We start from the raw sequence: 19925 nt of genomic DNA, 5'->3' as shown, positions 1-19925 counted from the left end.
TCAAATTGGGTAAATATAATGACGTCATAACATATTTTTTCTAAAAGTTCGAAGTTCATAGGAAGCTGGATTCCATCAACAGAGGGCGCTAATTTCTCGCTCCACTTAATCTTCTCATGTTTGTTTGGTGTTTTGATGGAGCTCGCCTCGGAAAGTCGGAGATTTCCCAATTGAAGGAGGGATTACGGTCTTGATCGTCTACTCAGGAAAGGGTGCAGTTTCTGTCAAGAGTAAAACATCGGATGATACCGGTACTTGCTTTAAAACTATTTTCACTTGCATGTTTTTTTTTGCAGACTTGATACATGTAATGGTAATCCTTACTTAGTTTTAGGACCCCGTTCCTATAGAATTAATAAGGGAAAGACTCACCAAAACAGTTGACTAAATGACACTCAAAATTGACATTCTGATATTTCTTGACACATCTGAACAATTGGCAGTGACACCTTCTTGAATATCAGCAGGTTTAATTTTGTGGAAAGAGGGCAGGGCTTTGGTTTATGAGGGAAATTAAGGGGTAAAAGACGACGGTGACAACCAGAAAACTGACTCAAATTAAACCAAGATGGCAAACATGAAAGCTCGATGCAATGAAAGCTTGATGCTGATTGGCTGATACAAAAAATTAACATCTTATTAATTTTTTTAGCAGTTTTCACGAAGGGGCAAATTTCTACACTCTATGGTAGGCCTATTAATAAATTTTCAGTAAATAATTACATTGTAATACAATTACAATGACGCATTATTACGAAAGGGCAAATATCAGGCACGTGCAATAAAATGTTTGCTCGATTGGGAAGGAAGGGCGTTATCGGTCGCTTGTGCAGGAGTGGGATTGCATATTCGATCGATTGCTCTGGAACAGATTTGAGCGATCAGTCGATCGTACAGAAATGGCTTTGAGTGATCGATCGATCGTGCAGAAAGAGTTTTGCACGATAGGTTGATTGTACGAAAAAGCGCCGTTAAAGATATAGTCCATCATTTGTAATTTGTGCATTTTGTTCGTTTGAAGCAACAAAAGTGTTTAAAATCTAATGAAGGATACTGAACAACTAACCTTATGAAGTTTCAGCTAAGCTTCAGCTGTATATTCCGAGAAAAAACAGCATTCTGGGATCTCAATTTCAAATCAAAAGTTACTGAATCATGTTTTGAATTGTTTTGAATTGCAGCTATACGCAATGTCGCGCACTGATCCGACGAATTATAGCAATTGCGTGGCAAGACGATGTTGCTGGGATGGAGGGGGGGGGCGTGTCATCGGCAATACTTTCAAATGCCACTCTAAGTGGTCTCCCCCTAGCTTCCTTACCGTTGAGGGGGTTAAGCACCGTCGATATCAGAATTTTCAATAATCGATATATCGGAAATCGGATATATTGAGTATATTCGATATATCGATTATGAATGAGTTAAGTTAATTAAAAAAAAAAAAAAAAATCAAGGAAATGTCGCATTTGTTATTCATTTTTGTGGTCCCCTGGTACATGTACATAAATATCGTATGGAGGACGATAGAGTGATTCCTTGTTTGCATTGGGGATGTATTAAGTCGTGTACCCCAAACACGACGGGTTATTCTCATACATGTAGTCACAAACACAATTTGCCGCCGACTTTTATTCCATTATACAACAAACGTTAAACACAAGGTGAAACCACAAACGGGAGATTTATTTTGACGATAATCTAACGCATTTTTATACTGTCGATATCATCCCTCAATATCGATATTTTTGATATCATTCTTCAATATCGAAATTTCGATATTTCGATATTAAAGAAATGATATCGGCGATATGGATATCAAACCAATATCGAATAATATCGATACATCGACCGCAGAGTTGTAATGACTCGAGTCAATGACTCGACTCGAGTCCGACTCGAGTCACATTTTTTGGCGACTCGACTCGACTCGAGTCCCGACGGGTAAATGACTCGACTCGACTCGAGTCACTGCGAGCAAATGACTCGACTCGACTCGAGTCCCTCATCAGAATGACTCGACTCGACTCGAGGAAGGCTAATAAGACTCGAGTCCCAAAATAAAAGCAAAACTTACTTGCGAAAAATATTTGCAATGACTTACGCTGCGCCGTTCACGTTGCCAGTTTTTGTTCACGTCACGTTAATGTTCGCGAATAATGTACGTTTATATACAGCGGCAGTCTGTTTCCTTCCTCCATAATGAAACAACAAACATACACCGTGTCGCGGACTCCCACCTTGTGGTTCTATAGCATGTAATGCTAAACCCGGAACCAGACTTAAAACGCATTTCTCAATCCGTGGTTTCATCATTGGTTTCGGGCGATTTTGAAGTTCTTGGTGGAACGCTGGCTAAATTCATGTCCCGATTTCACACAAAAAAATGGATACGGACGGGCCCACCTTTAAATAATCAGAAACAGTTTTGTATAATGCAATTAGGTCTTAACGTTGTCAGCGATCAGCGAACAACAAAATCTAGACCCGAAGCCAAACCAGTTATAAGACCGAAGTTTCACATCTTCTTTTCTGTGACGTGAGCTAGCAATGGAAACTGTTGGTTGGGTACCATACAGCATACTTTATGTCTTTGGATTTCCGTAATAGACTGGTGCCTTGTATTCTTTCTCTCTTGTGTTTATTGCTTTTTATTGTAATTTAGTGTTCAAATATTTGTGACTCGAATTGACTCGACCTTGTTGACCTAATGACTCGACTCGACTCGAGTCACTTCTTTAAAATGACTCGACTCGACTTGAGTCACAAAAATCAGTGACTCGTTACAACTCTGATCGACCGTGCTTAGAGGGGTACTTGCGCACAGAGCCGATTGCAGTGCATGCTGATCAAATTTATAAAAGAAAACATAGAAAATATTATTTGGGTGATTCTGTAAATGTGGAAGTATACGTATCAGACACTTTGAGCCCCTGTTGAAAACATGTGATACTGAAATATATGTGACATCTAATGAGAAAAAAAAACAATTACAGACAAAACTAATGAATAAGGTACCACCAACTTAACGACCTCACATCATGTGGTCAGAGTCAGACATACGTATGATATTACAGAATTAATTGCCTTGTTTATGAAGATGGCAAAAATGACAACTCGTCTCCAGCTCCCAATTTTTTTTTTTATTCTGCATAATTCACCCAAATTTTAATGAAATTTCAGCAAAATTGGAAGTTCCCCTGCCCACAGATCATTTCTGCCCTGAAATGTTTCCATCTCAAAATCTTATTATCAATAATAGAAAAGATGAATTTATAAAACAATTTTTTTTTCATTAATCATTCATCCTGTATCGTTTTCCCTTTTTTACTCAAATTCTATTTTTGTCTGCAGATATGTAGCTACACGATAAAAATCATCATATTTTGTTATTCCTTGGTCTGACAACCTAGCACCACGCCTACATGTGAATGGAAGCTTCCATATCTCCAGAGGGGGGAAACCATTCCCAGAAGAGCCACTGCAATCACACACACTAGCCGACGATCTCCCACAATCCTGGATAATTTGGTGGAACCTCATCAGTCTTCACGAAACTGTGAGGATAAAATCCGATTATAGTCCTTAAAACGTCGCCGACGAAAACGGGGCTCGTCAAAAGGTGCTATACATTTTCTGTGATTGGACGACACATATTTGCACGCTCCGTTGAATTCTGTGCAATCCAGGTCCGGTTTGATTTTCGTTCCTCAGTTTTGCACCGGCCGTCATGACATTAACAGCGGTGTGCTAGACGGTAGATGCTCACAGATTGACTTGTTCGCCATATGAAATTGGGGATGTGTTTTTGTGCGACGGCATCTAAACGGGAAGAAAAAAGTGTTTGTCAACTTGCGGATCAAAAGATCCTGAGGCAGCGTACGGTGGATTCAATCTGAGTTAGAACGCGACTAAAAAAAAAATTTGCTGAATTGCTGAACTGAAGGCAATCTTTTGCAAGTTGTTGCTGAGCTTTTTTGAGACATTGCTTTGCTGTGCGCTGCAGGTCCGTTTCAACTATCATCTTCGAAATACAGCTGTGTGTGAAAGACTTTTTGAAAGTGGACGCATTTATTGCACGTTGACAATTTGTGCACTGGACTTGTTTTTGGTAGCTTACATGGTGACCGGTGCTAGGTGACCGGTGCTAGCGGGGCACCGACTGCGATTAAAGGTCCCTTTTTGCCATTGAGTTACAAAAAACCCAGTTACTTCGTCCGTGAGCTCGGAATCAGTGTTTGTAAATCTATAAACTGGAAACTTAAGATTCTCTGGATTCGTCCTTTGGAAAGGGAAAACTGTTTCGTCAGTTCGTCACCATGACGTCAACCAGTCCTTGGTCCTCGTCGGTCAAGTACAGCCGGCTGCCCAAGTCGGAATGGGACTCCGCGTCGCAGGACAGCGCGGCCATCGACTTCAGCTCGCCGTTCAACTTCGAGTCGGCATTCACCTACAGCAAGGTCATGCCACCGTACGTAGAGGAAGAAAGAAGTAAGTGATTAGTAGGCCTATTAGATTTAATTGTTGCTTAAAGCGAGAGTCCATCACTTGATGATATCCAAAAAGTAACTGGCTTAATTATTGTTGAAAAACATACTTGGTTGAAAGATAGTAAGGGGACTAAACTCCCTGTGAAATTATTCGTTCTGGCAAGCTGTCATTTTGAAGAAATCAACAAAAGAAGGCCTTTCCAACGCGTAGGAAATTCAAATTAGCATTGGCACGACGCACACTATAATTCGTCGGATCAGTGCCCGACATCGCGTAGCGTGTCTCTGACGCTGAATTCAGGCCCAATTCAAAATGTGATTTAGCAACTTTTGATTTGAAATTGAGATCCTAGAATGTTGTTTTTCTCGAAATATACATCTAAAGCCGAGCTGAAATTTCATCAGGTTAGTTGTTCAGCACCCTTCTTTAGATCTTGAGCTCTTTTGTTGCTTCAAACGAACAAAATGCACAAATTACAAATGATGGACTATAGGGGCCTACCTTTAAAGGCATGTAGGATCATTTGCTGTTAATGCTTTTTGTTTGTTTCCAATGATAACATGAATAACACTACGCAGAATTCAAACGAGATCTTTCGTCAAAACCTAACCTGTTGAAGTTTCAGCTCAGTGGATATTACTCCTTTCGAGAAAACAGAGAAAAATCGTGCACACATTTTGATCGCGAAACGGGATTTTGTCTGAAGCACTCTTTACAATGTCCAAAAATCAGTCAGTTGACTGATCGTTTGAAAGTACCTACATTTCTTGACTTCTTCTTAGTGACAGCAAGCCAGACGGAACAATTTCACGGGTGGTTAGTTCCAGTACGATGTTGAATCCAAGTACATGTAAGCTTTATGACAATAATGCGGTGAATTACTTTTGGGATACATGGCAATTATCTTACATGTATGTACAGTGTATGTACATGTACTTATGCCTTTAATCACGCACTTGCCTGCCTCATTGCCAGACACACCGTGCAATCGATACCCGTTAACTTAATTGAATTTGAATTGATTGCTTTCAGTAATTGAAAGAAATAGCCGCACTATGAAGTTGAACTGTTAAATATACATGTACACGTACATGCATGGCAAGTGGTTCAGGGTGTTACATATATAGACTGAAGAGGCTGGCATTTTTTTCCCCAAGAGAATTTTTGAAACCCTTCATCCTTTTTATAATTTCTAATGAAAAAGGAAACTTGTGGGAAATCTATTTCCAGAGTTAATTTGTAAATTTAAGAAAATGCTCTTCAGAACTTCTGACAACTATTCGGAATTTTGCTTTATTGCAACAACACTTCTCTCCCCCTCCCTCCCCCACCCCCTTCCCCACCCCACCCCCACCCCACCCCTTCCCCACCCCACCCCCTTCCCCACCCCCACCCCACCCCTTTCGTCTCCCCCACCCCCTTCCCCCTCCCCCATGTGTGCACCACTGCCATACTATCTAGTCCAGTAAAAAAACAAAAATTGATCTTTTTGATTCTTTTCATTTTTTGTTGTTGCAGAGTACACCCCTTCACTATTGACTCGCATCTGTACGTCGGTGGTTGTTTTTCTTGGTTATGCCCTGGTTTTCCTAACGTTTCCTATATCGGGATTCTTAGCAATCAAGGTGAGATAAAACATCAAGAGTTGGTTCTGAAAGAAGTTTCGAATTAGGTCGAGCAAAAACAATTTGGTTCCAGAGTGGAAAGCCTTTTATGTTCCCCCCAAAAGTGTCTGTCTGACTGTTTTTGAAATAACTACATAACCATGAGGTCAATTTTGAAAATGTTTGGTTGTGTAGATACTCCGAAGCCTTGGCCTCAACCCCCGATGAGTATCATTAAATTTCAGTCACGCATCACTACATAATTGTCAGTTGATCACAACAACATTTTTGGACACTTGTGACCAAGTTCCACGCCTTAATCAATTTCATTGCTGCGTTATATGTAAGCTGTGTAAAATCCTGCATGTTGTGAAAAAAGGCTGATGTGGTTTGGGATTGGAATCATTTGCCCTTGAGAATTAAACCGATGTCTTGCCATGATGACTGATAGCCAGGCCAATGATTCCAATCCCAACCGCAGCCCTTTTCACAACATGTAGGATTTTACACAGCTTACATGTACATATAACACAGCACTGAAATTGATTAAGGCAAGGAATTTGCTCACAGTGTCCAAAAATGTTGTTGTGATCAATTGACAATTGTGTAGTGATGCATGACTGAAGTTTAATGATACTCATAGGGGTTGAGGCCAACAATTTTCAAAATTAGCCTCATGGTTTAGTAGTTATTTCAAAAATAGTCAGACGGACATTTTTTTTTTAGCCAAAGTGTAGATCTGTATCGTCTTTGTCTTTGCTTAAAAGAACAAATTCCTTTTTTCCTTGTGACACATTTTCTACTTTGTACATGCTTTTCTTTACGGAAACAACTTCATTGTTTTTACTTTTAAAGTCTTCTGCTACACTGTATTAAACCTCCTATGCAAACATACATTCTCTGCCAAGTAGTCCTTTCAGTCAAAATCAACTAAGTGACTGTTTTCAACAGTTAAGAATTCCCAGCCTACGTAAAGCAGGATTGACTGGCTATGACTGTTTATGTACATGCAACTTGATACAGCTTTGCTTTAGCTGTGGGTAATTGATAAGCCAGTTGTGCCCACAACTTGCCTGCTTTGTCTGTTCATGGTCTGCTGACTGACTTTGACTAGTCACAGTGCTTGCTTGAAATATGATCTGACTGTTGGTGACTAGCCTGTGTTAAAAGTATAGCAGGGGAAATGGATGGACATTTTTGACTGTCTGTGACTGTTTACATAGCAGGAGGGTTAAGAAAACTTTGGTTTGCTTTTGCGCATAAACAAATTTGCCCAACATAGATTCTGATAGGGGCGGAAACTAGTCTACCCTGCGTGCTCCATTTTTTGTGTGGGCATTCGTCTCGTTCCTGAGGGCTCGGAGAACTTTAATTAAAAAGCATGACGGTCAGACTCAAAGATTTCTTTAGTGGAAGGCCTGATGCGACAATCACTGATCTGAATAACCCGTAGATGTGGCCATCGGGTACATTGCATCGGTGGGTTTTATTTCTTGTGTGGCTTCGGGCGTTGTGTTTCATTCGGGGGGGGGGGGGGGGGGGGGGGGGATGAAGTCAGACATACAGTACATATAACATGTATGAGCTCTTGATTAAAACAGAAATTGACTGATCAGGCATAAGACGCTGCTATGTTCACTGGTTGTACGCCCGAGAAAAATGATTGAAATCGGGATTGTTTTTTTGAGTGAGAAATGAGGCAGAAGCCATTTCAAAGCGTGTGCTGTCAATCCCTATCATTGTTGCAAGGTCTGTACTGAATAAATTTGAGGTCTAATTAATAACAAAAGCTTATTACAAATTTATCAAATGATTGCAATTTTTTTTATGTCTTCCAAGGAATTTTTCAGTAATTCATGATTCGTAGGGGAATGTGGCCTAGTGGTTAGGGTTTGTAACTCATGATCAGAGGGTCAGGGGTTCGATTGCCGCTGCCATGGCTGCTGGTCATACGTTGTGTCCTTGGGCTAGCCATTTTACCCCACTTGACTCTCTCCACCCAGGAGTATAAATGGGTGCCGGCATTAGCTTGGGAGTAACCTGTGATGGACTAGCATCCCGTCCAGGGGGAAATAGAAATATTCACAGTCGTTTCATGCCAAGGAAATGGAGATACATTGTAAACGCCGGCCTGATGGGCCATTGGATCGTTATCAACTTTATCCACTGCTTGAAACATAGACAAAACAATAGAACTTATGACGCCCACGTCGGATTTCAACAAAAATAAATGTAAGTCATTGAAGTGTATGTGGATATATTCTGTGACCCAGACGTGGACATTGGAATTACAAGTAAGAAATAATCTAAAGCACCAAATGTTGATGCTGTCTTGGCAAATGTGAACGTTTTCTGGCAAATGGCCTAATAAGTGCAAAAAAAATCATTTGATAATGTATTTTCAACCCTGTATTTTTGGACTTCACTCTAAGTATCCAGTCTCTCTAGATTATGAAGTCATTCCTTTTTATGCCTCAAGTGAAAATGAGAAAGAAAGAATTAAAGCCAGAGTCCATCATTTGCAGCTATCCAAAAAGTACCTGGCGTAATTACTGTTGAAAAACATACTTGGTCGAAAGATAGTAAGAGGACTAAACTCCCTGTGAAATTATTCTTTCTGGCAAGCTGTCATTTTGAAGAAATCAACGAAAGATGGCCTTTCCAACGGTGCATCTTAAGAAGCACCGTTGGAAATTTCCGTTAGTAGTTTGTTTTTTTTATTCGGCGAAGCGCGCGCAAGCGTTGACATGACGCACACGCGCGCGTGGTTGCTATAATTCGTTGGATCGGTGCGCGACATCGCGTAGCTGCAATTGGCTAGTGAGAACGTGTCTCGGACGCTGAATTCTGGCCCAATTCAAAACATGATTCAGCAACTTTTGAGTTGAAATGGAGATCCTAGAATGTTGTTTTTCACGAAATACAGCTGAAGCTGAGCTGAAAGTTCATCAGGTTAGTTGTTCAGCACCCTTCTTTAGATTTTGAGCACTTTTGTTGCTTCAAATGAACAAAATGTACAAATTACAAATGATGGATTATACCTTTAAGATCTGAGGAACTTTAAGATTTTCAATCGCAAAGGACACTTTAACACATCTCACAGCAGGTAACAGATTGCAAGCTACCCAGGAACGACAGCTCGCAGCCCCACCGACCCACTCAAGATTAAAGTAATTAAGCATTCGAGTAGAAACGTCCAATTAACCACGTTAACCGTACACGCTCCGTACCGTCCGTGCATAGCGGTAATATCCGTTTGGTTGAGTCTTCATCAGTATTAAAGACACGTCTCCATCCACTGAAAAACAGAAAAAAAACTATTCTCCAGGGAGTATGGGGTTCTCGTACCGAGTGAGACAAATTAAGTTTTGTTCTGCAGGTTCAGCGATTGGGACCCCCCAAAAAATCGCTCCGGGCGATTTGCGGTAATTTTTCCCGCGCTGGGAATTCTTCATTAAATACATGTTGGTCTCTCTTCAGGTACCGGTAGGTTGCATAGAGAATGTTTAACTGTATCTTCATGTGGGAAGCATTTCACGTTTTGGGTTCATTGTTTCATAATTTTGGCATTGATCATGAATTCACAGTGGCCATGTTGACTTTATAGAGTAAAAATGCTCTGTAAATTAGGAAACTTTTAAGAATATACATCGTATGCTGTTTTCTTTCTTTGCTATATTTTGTTCTTACAAGCTCAGAGACAGCAGTGAGTGTACGTACATTGGGCACAGGGCCCAATTTCATGGCGCTGCAGTGCTAAGCTCACGATTTACTGCTAACAGAGCCTCCGTCTATTTCATGGAGTCTGTAAGCATTAAGCACAGAAACATCACGCTTACCTTAGAGCAAAAAGTTGCTTAAATCAGTGACGTTACAATGAAAATCTCCATGCGTGCGTAACCGTTACCACATCCACGCCATGAACTAGTGCTCAACGTCAGCAAAGTTTTCTGCTATAGTTAGCACAACTTTTCGGCTTACTGTTAACCAAAGTTTTCTCAAATCAGGCCACTTGAAGAGCCCTTTTGTCCCCCTCCCCCTGGCACAACCCCCCCCCCCCCCCCCCAGGTGATTCACCCTTGGTTTTCATACTTGTATCTTTCCCTTTGTCAAATTCCACTCATTATCTTTATCAGATGGTCCAACAGTTCGAGAGGATAGTGGTCTTCAGACTTGGAAGACTGCAACAACCAAAGGGACCAGGTAAATAGAACAAACTCTCTGTTCCTAGGGTTGTAAAGCTTAACTTTACAAATAATTCATAAATACCTCAGACAGTTTAGCTATTCCTATTGGTCAAGAGCCCGTCACGTGGCCGGTCTTAAACGGATGATAAAGACATGGCTAGCTGGTCTTAAACACTTTTCCAGTGTCACAATAAAATGTGGACTCCTAAAAATCCGGTGCCTCTTACCGTTTTATGGGTTGAACGTTCACAATCCTCTCGTAGGCATGCGCAACACTACCAGCGAGTCAGAATTTTATAGTTCTAAATTCAACACGCAACGCCCCAGGTGCGTTCTGCGCGACATCGCGCAGAACATGCTACGCGCGCGTCAATCTTGTTTATATCTTACTCGCCAGCTGAACACTCCATTATTTTGCTAGAGGGGTGTTTAAAAAGCATGAAGTGAACTTGTTGAACAAAATCAGGATTTTTTGAACGAATTATTTGATTTTTTATACCAAAAAGGTATGAATGGGAATAAATATGTGCTCGGTCGGTATTTATCACTCTGTTTAAGACCGCTTAGAGTCTGGGTGCTGATAATTACCCTTGCCTCCGGCTCGGGTAATTATCAGCACCCAGACTCTAAGCGGTCTTAAACAGAGTGATAAAAACCTCTCGAGCACACATTTATTCCCTTATTAAATCTTAACTTTAAACATGTTAAAAATAATAAAATCATGAAAAAAGAAAACCATTTTGAAAAAAAAGGCAAAACCCAAAGTTGAAGGATTTTTACACTGCAATTTTAGGGCATCATTTTGTTTGGGTAAATTGTGTGGTATTCAGCGCCCTTCTGTTGTGACTGTCATTTCATTTTTGTCAAATAGTGGCAGATGTTTGAAGTAAGGAAAGACCGCCCTCTTTAGTTTGCGCATAGAGGTGATAACATATTCTCATCTGTCTTGTGGTGATTCCCATACAGGCCTGGTGATAGTTCTGCCGTTCATCGACAAGTGGCGTCGGGTTGACATGAGAACCAGAGCCTTCAACGTGCCCCCACAGCAGGTTGGTCAGGACTTGTGATGCATTGTGATTGACTTGTGATTGACTTGTGATACATTGTGATTGCCTTGTGATTGACTTGTGTGATGCATTGTGATTGACTTGTGATGCGTTGTGATTGACTTGAGATGCGTTGTGATTGACTTGTGATGCGTTGTGATTGACTTGTGATGCTTTGTGATTGACTTGTGATGCATTGTGATTGACTTGTGATGCATTGTGATTAACTTATGATGCATTGTGATTGACTTGTGACGCGTTGTGATTGACTTGTGACACATTGTAATTGACTTGTGATGCATTGTGATTGACTTGTGATGCATTGTGATTGACTTGTGATGCATTGTGATTGACTTGTGATGCATTGTGATTGACTTGCGATGCATTGTGATTGACTTGTGATGCATTGTGATACCATTTGATTGAGTTGTGATGGACTAGGATTGACATCTGATTGATTTGTGATGGATTTTATGTTTGATTGACTTAAAATAATAATAATTATAATAACGAGTTCTTATGTAGTGCTTTTAACTAAGATCAAAGCGCTTTACAATATTATTACCCCTGATCATTGGGCCAATTAAACATTCCAAAGACAATCTCAGCTCCCTGGGGAGTATAAAGCTTGGTGCTGCCTATTAGGCGCAAGGAAGCTTGAATCAATCACAAAAACAATCTCTGCCCTCACAGGTACCCATTTACTCCTGGATGGAGAGAAGTAATGAGTGACAAAGTGCCTTGCCCAAGGGCACACGCACCATGACCCCAGGCTGAACTTGAACCCACAACCTGCAGACTTGAGATGGACTTACATGTAGATTGACTTGTCATTTCTTGTCATTTACTTGTGATGGACTTTAATTGATATTTACATGTGTAATCGACTTTGTGATGACTAACGTAGCCTGCAAGGACTTGCGATGACTTATGATACCTTATGATTGACTTGTGATACCTCACGATTGACTTGTGATACCTTATGATTGACTTGTGATAGCTGATTGACTTGTGATATCTTATGATGTCCTTGTGATACTTTATGACTCGTAACTGTCTCATGAAAAACAAGGTAACTTATGATTGCCTTTTCATACCTTATGATTGACATGTGATACCTTATGATTGACTTGTGATAACCTTATGATGACTTGCGATTACCATGCTTACAACTCATCACAGTTCATCACAGCGGACGGCGCAGCCATCTCCATCGGCGCCACCGTCTACTTCCGCACCAAGGACGTCTCCCTTTCCATTGCCAGCGTCCAGGACCTGAACCACTCCACCCGCATGCTGGCCCAGACCATCCTACTCAACACACTGACGCCGCGTTCTCTCAAGTCCATCGAGAATGACATGAACGTGATGAACCAACTGATACGGGAGGAGATGAACACTACGACTAACAACTGGGGAGTGGAAGTCAGCAAGGTGGAACTGTAAGTCCCGTTGCTAGTCAGTCAAATAGTCTCAAATATAGCATGGTATAGTATATTGACTGGCAGTGAGGTCACTAGTGCACGACTATTGCAGAGTGGAGGTCAGCAAGGTTGAGCTGTAAGTCCGCGTTGAAGTCCTTTTTGCGTTGGAGTCCTTTTCCTCGTCAGTCAACTCTTTCTGAAATAAAGCATGGTATAAATACACATATTGACTGGTAGTGAGGTCACTAGTGCACAACTATGCACCGGAGGGACTACAACTAACAACTGTGGGCGTGGAAGTCAGCAAGGCTGAACTGTGAGTCGGTGTTGAAATCCTTTTCCACAGTCAGTCAAATATTCTAAAATATAGAATGGTATATATACACATATTGACTGGCAGTGAGGTTACTATTGCACAACTATTAACCCAAGGGACTACGCCCAAGGAGTGGGGGGGGGGGGGAAGAGGTCAGCAAGGTGGAACTGTTAAGTCTGTGTTGAAGTCCTTTTCCTAGTCAGTCAAATATTCTGAAATGTAGCATGGTATATATACACATATTGACTGGCAGTTAGGTCACTAGAGCACAACTATGCACCCCGAGGGACTATAAGACTGACAACTTGGTGGGGGGGGGGGGGTTCAGCAAGGTAGAACTGTTAAGTGAGTGTTGAATTCAAGTCCTTTTCATAGTCACCTATTACATGTAAAAGTACAGTGAAATATAGCATGGATACATGTAGTACATGTCTACAACGCTCGTGCCATGGCAGTGAGGTTACTAGTACAAAACTATACACCCAAGGGACACTCATGTTGAGTTTGAATTGGTTGTTACATGGAACAATTGTCATGTTATTCTTTTCCCCTCCGGTCAGGTCGCAAGTGACCGTCGTCCAGGAAGCAGTGGACGGGGTCAGTCTGGACAAACTGGGCACAATCTTCAGTCAGCTCATCTCCGGCCAGCACTCACGTAAGCTTGTACTTGCTAGCACAACTCTTGCGTAGTTGGGTATTAAAGGGAAACTTGGTCCTGGAACAGCCCAATTGTTTATCGGAAATAACATTTAAAAGTAGGATATAAACATCCATACAACTATCCTTTCAAAACTGGGCGTTTTTGTGTTATTCCTGTGTTATGCGTGCAAGAACGAATTTCAGGGTCCACTTTTGCGACCCCATAAATTCGAGCTGTTTGGATGCTAGTTGTGATTTCATTCGTAAAGTGTTCGCCTTTTGCGGACGTTGAAGAAACCATTTTTTTTTTGCATTCGTGATTGGTCACCGCTGTTACCGAGACACACAACGTGTATATCGTACACTGAGAACGACATGAAAAACGTATTCGTACTCCGTCATGTCCGATGTAAACAAGCGGGTTTTTTTCGTCTTTTCTCGGGAACGGTAAGACATTAGGTTTGTTTCCTTTCAACCAGATGTTTGAAATACATGTAGGCTAGGTAAACAATCCAAAACATACCATTTCCAGGGATTTCAGGACCTAGTGCTCCTTTAAGGGACTAACGTTGGTGTACTACCAGGGTTTAGTGTTGTGCAAACCCAACCAAAACCAAAACCGACCCGAACCGAAACTGACTTTGGGTCAGGTCGGATCGGTTTGTCCATCATTTCAGTCAGGTCGGGTTGGTTTCGGTTTTGCATTTGTGATTTTCGGGTCAGGTCGGATCAGTTAAGCCATTTTGGAAAAATCCAGAATGAACCAAAATAAACTAAAAAATAAAAACAGAGTCTGGAAATTCACACGGTGCAATATTTATTGCAGAGTCACTGTTTTTCGGTTCGACCTAAATGGTCACGCACGGTCTATAACATGTAGGCCCACCAGTAGGTCATGTTGCGAGTGCCGTACGGTATGATTCAGTTGCTGAGAGAGGACCATTTTCACGCGACACGGGTAAGTTCAGGCACAAAAACCACGCAGTTGCCCAAGCCAGGTATTCTCTTTTTTGGGGGGTCGTTTCGGTTTCGGGTCGGTTCGGTTTTCCTTGTTTTTTATGTCGGGTCAGGTCGGTTTTAGGGAGTTCATATCAGTTTCGGTTCGGATTCGGTTTATATCTACATGTTCAATGTTTCGGGTCGGTTTTGGCCTTTCAACCCGACCCACAACACTACCAGGGTGTCCCAACGCAAGCGTGATGTGTTATGTTAAGGGGATCATAGTGCTTGTGTCCTTGGGCAAGACATTTTACCCCAATTGACTCTCTCCACCTAGGAGTAGAGAACAAATCGCGCTGATCTTGAATAGTTGTCGCAGCCTGATCTCATAACCTTATATGAACAGGGGCAAAAATTGTGAAGCGCTTTGAGACATTAGTATAAAGCCCTTTATGGGCTCTGTGCGCAAACAAGAGAGGGCGCTTTTTTAAGACATTCGAGACCCCAGTAGAAGGAACACACAGTAGCGTATAGCGTAAAGTACTTTTGTTATGCTGAATGTGCACAAAGCCATAGCGTCTTTGCGTGAGTCTCAGGCGTCGAATGTCTCTCCCAGTGGTCTCCTCCAACTCTCTCTTTCTTACCGTTGAGGGGGTACTTGTGCACGGAGCGCACAGCCCTACATCATTTGGGACATCCACACTTTTACATTGGAGCACAGGCGCAACATACGTCACAAATGAACCGGTACTCAAACACGTGGTCTTTGATTGACTTTGCTTGTTCTTCAAATTTTTGACAGTAGAAAAAGCTTCATAATAATCGCAACTTTTTTTCTATGTCGTCATCTCATCAACAGCCATGCCCAACCTAGCCCACATGTCGACCCCGCCTAGTGCCCTCATGACAGCATTGTTACCCCCTTCCCAACCCCGCCCTTCACCCCCGAGGGGCGCGACCCAGACCCCCATGGTCACGCCCCAGGAGCTCCTCTCGTCCGTCAAGCCATTTCTGAACGAGGCGCTCGTGGCAGACGTCGGGGCCGTCTACAAGTTTGTGGTGACTGGAAGCAACGGGGGCACGTTCTTCCTGGATTTGAAGAACGGTAAGTTGAGTTGGGCTTGGGGGGGGGGGGGCACCATTTATAGAACCTCGACTAGTTTAGGGTGAGTCAAAAAAAGCGGAACCCAAACCCCAAAAATCATATTTCATATTTTAAAAATATGTAGCACCAAACATAATAATGACTGGAAAGCCAATTTCATAAGCTACTTTAAGATGAAAACAATTCTGAAATTGCTCAATCCGTTCAAAGAATATCACCATTTAAACGCAATGACCCTAAAACCTCTTTCATCCAAAAATGCGATTTCAAGAATCGTCGTCACACTTGTCTTCAAACATCACCAGCGATAAATCCTCATTTTAAAAGCGAAAAAATATTCAACAAAGTCCTTTCGAGGGCCTGTCTTTTAACAAAAGTGGATTTTTATAAATCATATTGTTTGCCTAACCAGGGCTGTTAATAAAGATATTGTGTACTACAGTTGTTGACAGTTGTTGAAACAAGTATTCTGTGTCATTTTCTTTGTCGTTCCAAACAGTCAGAATACACTAAACTGCTTTTTTTTACGAAACAGGTTTTAGGGTCATTGCGTTTTAGGTTTAAATGGTGATATTCTTTGAACCGATTGAGCAATTTCAGTAACTTTGCCATCTTAAAGGGAATATACATCATTTGCTTTTGCTGTAATTTTCAGAAATGGATGGAATTGGGGGGTTGGAAATATATAGCAAATATAGTTACACTGACTTCTTTGAGGTTTTTGGTTCAAAAATGCTATAAAAACCAAGAAAAACAACCATTTTCCTGTAGTCTGGTTCCCTGACTCCATTTAAGAAGAAACAGAGCAATTTACGTACATTGGGGAATTGTAAGGTCAGGGAACCAGTCTAGCTGGCTTGTACCCGTTCATAGGTGTGTAATCGATTGCAAACAAGTGCGATGGTCAATTGGGGCCAGTATTTGAAAAAAAACCCAGTTTTGATACAAAAATACCACTTTTCTTGAAAATGACAGTATACCAGGTGCCATGATTTTACAGGATGCTTTACACTGTCATTCACTAACAGTCCAGCAAGGTATTTCAAAATGATTTGGTAGTTTTATTTTTTGATGTTTGCAAATGTTGTATTTTCCCTTTAAAGCAATTTCTGAAATTGGCTTTCCAGTCATTATTATTTTTGGTGCTACATATTTTTGAAATATGAAATATATTGTTTGGGGTTTGGGTTCCGCTTTTTTAAACTCACCCTGTAGTGTAGTCAAGACTTTCTCTAAGAACTCACACAATACTGATACGATTGAACACTTGATCTAATTTTAAATTCAACGTGAACAAGTAAATACTCTCTGCTTTGATTTTCAAGATACAAATGAGTTACGTGTCTGAAATGTTAAAAGTAGGATTCAAAATTATCATTGAATAGGTTCCAATTGTATGACGTCAAAGTACCACGTGACCAACCGGTTTCCCCGTGCTCGGCCACCATTGCAGTAGGCAAGCGTTTTGGTTTGCAACCACGTCGTGTGTTGTAAACCCGACAGGGCTTATTTTCAAGTAAAATAACTGCCACTTCTTAATCAAATGGCATAATGGTCACTGCCTGTGCCGTGTACGGTTGTCATAATCGTGCCGACCCAGCACTGGGTGTTGGTTCTGCATTTTTCTCACAGTTGTTGCCATCCATCACAGCTTTGACGGCTTGCCTACGACCTACTGCGCAGGGCGCTATACGATCTTTGCCTACTACAATGGCGACGCTGACTTTCCGGTACCCGGATGTAGGCTGGGTCAGTGAGAAAGCCCTATTGTACTGACATTAAAAAAAGAAAGGTTTTAGTTTTTATGTTTTGCCGTCTTTTCCCCCCGATTTTAGGGTCTGGGGACGCAGGCTCGGGCGAGCCACCAGACACACCCGATGTTACTCTCACCACTACGACCTTTGACCTACACGCCATGTTCACGGGCCAGCTCCGACCCTACGCCGCCTACATGGCAAGCAAACTGACGGTAGAGGGCGACAGAGGAGTCGCCATGAAGCTAGACACCGTCATGCAGCAGCTGCGGGAAGCACGCTGTTAGTTGGACGATCTTTGACTTTTTGACGGTGAGGGTTATCTTCCACACAAGACTGTGGGCTCCGTGGCGAACAACAGAGGGCGCTTTTTGATCACTTTTGCGAACCAAGTGGATGGGACACACTGTGGGACACACCAACTCTTGTTTTGCTTTACTCTCGAGGACATTGCTTTGTGTTTCCCTTTGTCCCTGTAATATAACACTCTCCCATAGACTAAGCACACAAACTTACTACAGAGGACCATTTCCAACAAAAGACTAAACTCCCGAGGACTGAAAGGATGTTGTTCTCCTTTTGTGTGTCGGTCCTCAGGGGTTATATATGTAGAACACGTACGTACTGGTTTGCGCATGTATTGTGCGAATTACGCCTGATGCTCACCCTTCTTCGTGTACTCCATTGCACTTAAGATGGTGGCTGTGTGGCCTATATTTACGGAGGTAGTCCACTAAATCGGTCACATTTATGGGGCTATTAAGCACTGTGAAATGGGCCTAGGAGGTTGTAGGTTTGAGTCTCACGGCTTGCATACTTTTTCACAAGCGCTTGAAATCTTACCATAAAATTTCCTTGAATTTCAGTGAATGTCAAATTGTGTCTGCTTGACAATAAGCCATTTGCAAGTAACCTATATACCCTTTGGGATTTACATTTGAAAAACATCTGGTAGGCCTACACTGACTTACTTGAATTCTCCAGACCAAAGACACTGTTGCTAATCACATGATTCGGGGCAAGCTCTTGCATAGTTGCGTAAGAGACGCTCAGCACCAATACATTGTTCACAATGGGTGAGAATGGCAAAAAGACACCACACCATTCCGGAGCCGGAGGTTGCTAGCATAAGGCTTGCCTTGAATCACGTGATATAGGAACAGTCTCTTTGGTTGGGAAAATGCGAAGTTAAAACGTGCAAAGCATTGGATTAAGTCAGCGTTCCAGATTTTATTCAAATGTAGCTCGCAATTTAAAGCAATTCAATCCCCTTTACATGTATATGTATGCAGATTTACTCGCAACGTGTTACATTTAATGTGTTGGTCAAGCTACAGAAACCTTGCATCTTGTAAATATTTCGATACACGCGAATCATGTACTTTGTGTGTATTGTGTATCCTAATAAACATGTAATGAAAAGAAATAGAAATACTAAAAATGCAATAATTACATGTAAGTAGTTTATGTCGTGGAGAATTCGAATTGTATTGTAAATTGTCATGAACACGGAAACAAAAATTTAAAAATAAAAAATAAGAAATACTACATCAAAAATTGTTTCGTTGGCTTTATTTAACATGAATCTGGTTATTCTTGTTTCAATTGCTTATTGAAAAAAAAAAACAAGCTTGAAATTATCTCGGAAGCTGGGGCAGTACAAACATCTGGTTTTTGACTTCAGTGATCCAATTTTCCACTACTATAATAAATCGGTAGCTGGTCAGTAGAGACCTATGAAAGTGTGGCAACACAACACTTGGCCATGAACCTGAAGTGGGTGCTGTTGCCAGGGCCTAAGGGGCAAGGTGATTGACTGCCGTGATTGATTGCCATAAAAGGCATGTGCTGACGTTTGTTACTAATGAAATAACTAACGGAGAGACACGGTCATTTCTTGAGCTGCTTTCTGCAGTTAACGGCGGCTGAAAACGGGGTCCGCTCATAAGTCCGACGCCTCATACATGTAGGTCCGACGCCTCATAAGTCAGAAACGGCGTTTGTCCATTGTCAGACTTATGAGGCGTCTGTCTTATGGGGCATCAGACCTATGAGGTGGAATGTATACTTCATACAGGTAAGTCCGACGCCTCATAAGTCAGAAATTTTGGTCTTATGAGGCGTCGGAACTTTGAAGCATCGAATTATGATACGGCCCCATAAAACCATGAAATATGTGTGGGTGATCATTCACTGCACAATTATGGCAAAAGAATTGAGCAGCATTGTTCAAAATATGCACCCAAAATTGAAAAATACCAGTAAAATCCCAGCCCTATATTTCCCTCAATATGATTACATGTAAGGAATGAATTTCAAGCATTTTGACTTCACATACAAATAATGAATGTTTATGAGTGCAATGGTCATGATGGTAAGAATAATTTCATGAGGCGACAGATGGAATGTTCCATTCCACAGGA

At 41.6% G+C, this 19925-nt stretch overlaps 1 protein-coding gene across 1 annotated transcript; it reads left to right on the top strand.

The window, feature by feature from the left end:
• The first annotated feature begins 119 nt into the window (after positions 1 to 119).
• On the top strand, positions 120 to 19059 carry LOC119731193 (stomatin-like protein 1). The gene is made up of 9 exons (XM_038204261.1): positions 120 to 251; positions 3411 to 4488; positions 6007 to 6113; positions 10229 to 10295; positions 11246 to 11328; positions 12508 to 12767; positions 13626 to 13720; positions 15503 to 15748; positions 17584 to 19059. Exons 2-9 carry the CDS (start codon positions 4317 to 4319, stop codon positions 17787 to 17789), a joined length of 1236 nt encoding a protein of 411 aa, XP_038060189.1. The 5' UTR covers positions 120 to 251; positions 3411 to 4316; the 3' UTR covers positions 17790 to 19059.
• Positions 19060 to 19925: the final 866 nt, after the last annotated feature.

Source organism: Patiria miniata, unplaced genomic scaffold (genome assembly GCF_015706575.1).
Source record: "Patiria miniata isolate m_02_andy unplaced genomic scaffold, ASM1570657v1 HiC_scaffold_23, whole genome shotgun sequence".
NCBI lineage: Eukaryota > Metazoa > Echinodermata > Asteroidea > Valvatida > Asterinidae > Patiria > Patiria miniata.
The sequence above is the reverse complement of the archived record's forward strand: the minus strand, read 5'-3'. Positions and strand labels throughout refer to the sequence as shown.

Coding starts and splice junctions, on each gene's coding strand:
- LOC119731193 (XM_038204261.1), top strand. CDS start 4,317: ATGACGTCAACCAGTCCTTGGTCCTCGTCGGTCAAGTACAGCCGGCTG. Junction 4,489..6,006: donor GTACGTAGAGGAAGAAAGAA/GTAAGTGATTAG, acceptor TTGTTGTTGCAG/AGTACACCCCTTCACTATTG. Junction 10,296..11,245: donor GCAACAACCAAAGGGACCAG/GTAAATAGAACA, acceptor ATTCCCATACAG/GCCTGGTGATAGTTCTGCCG.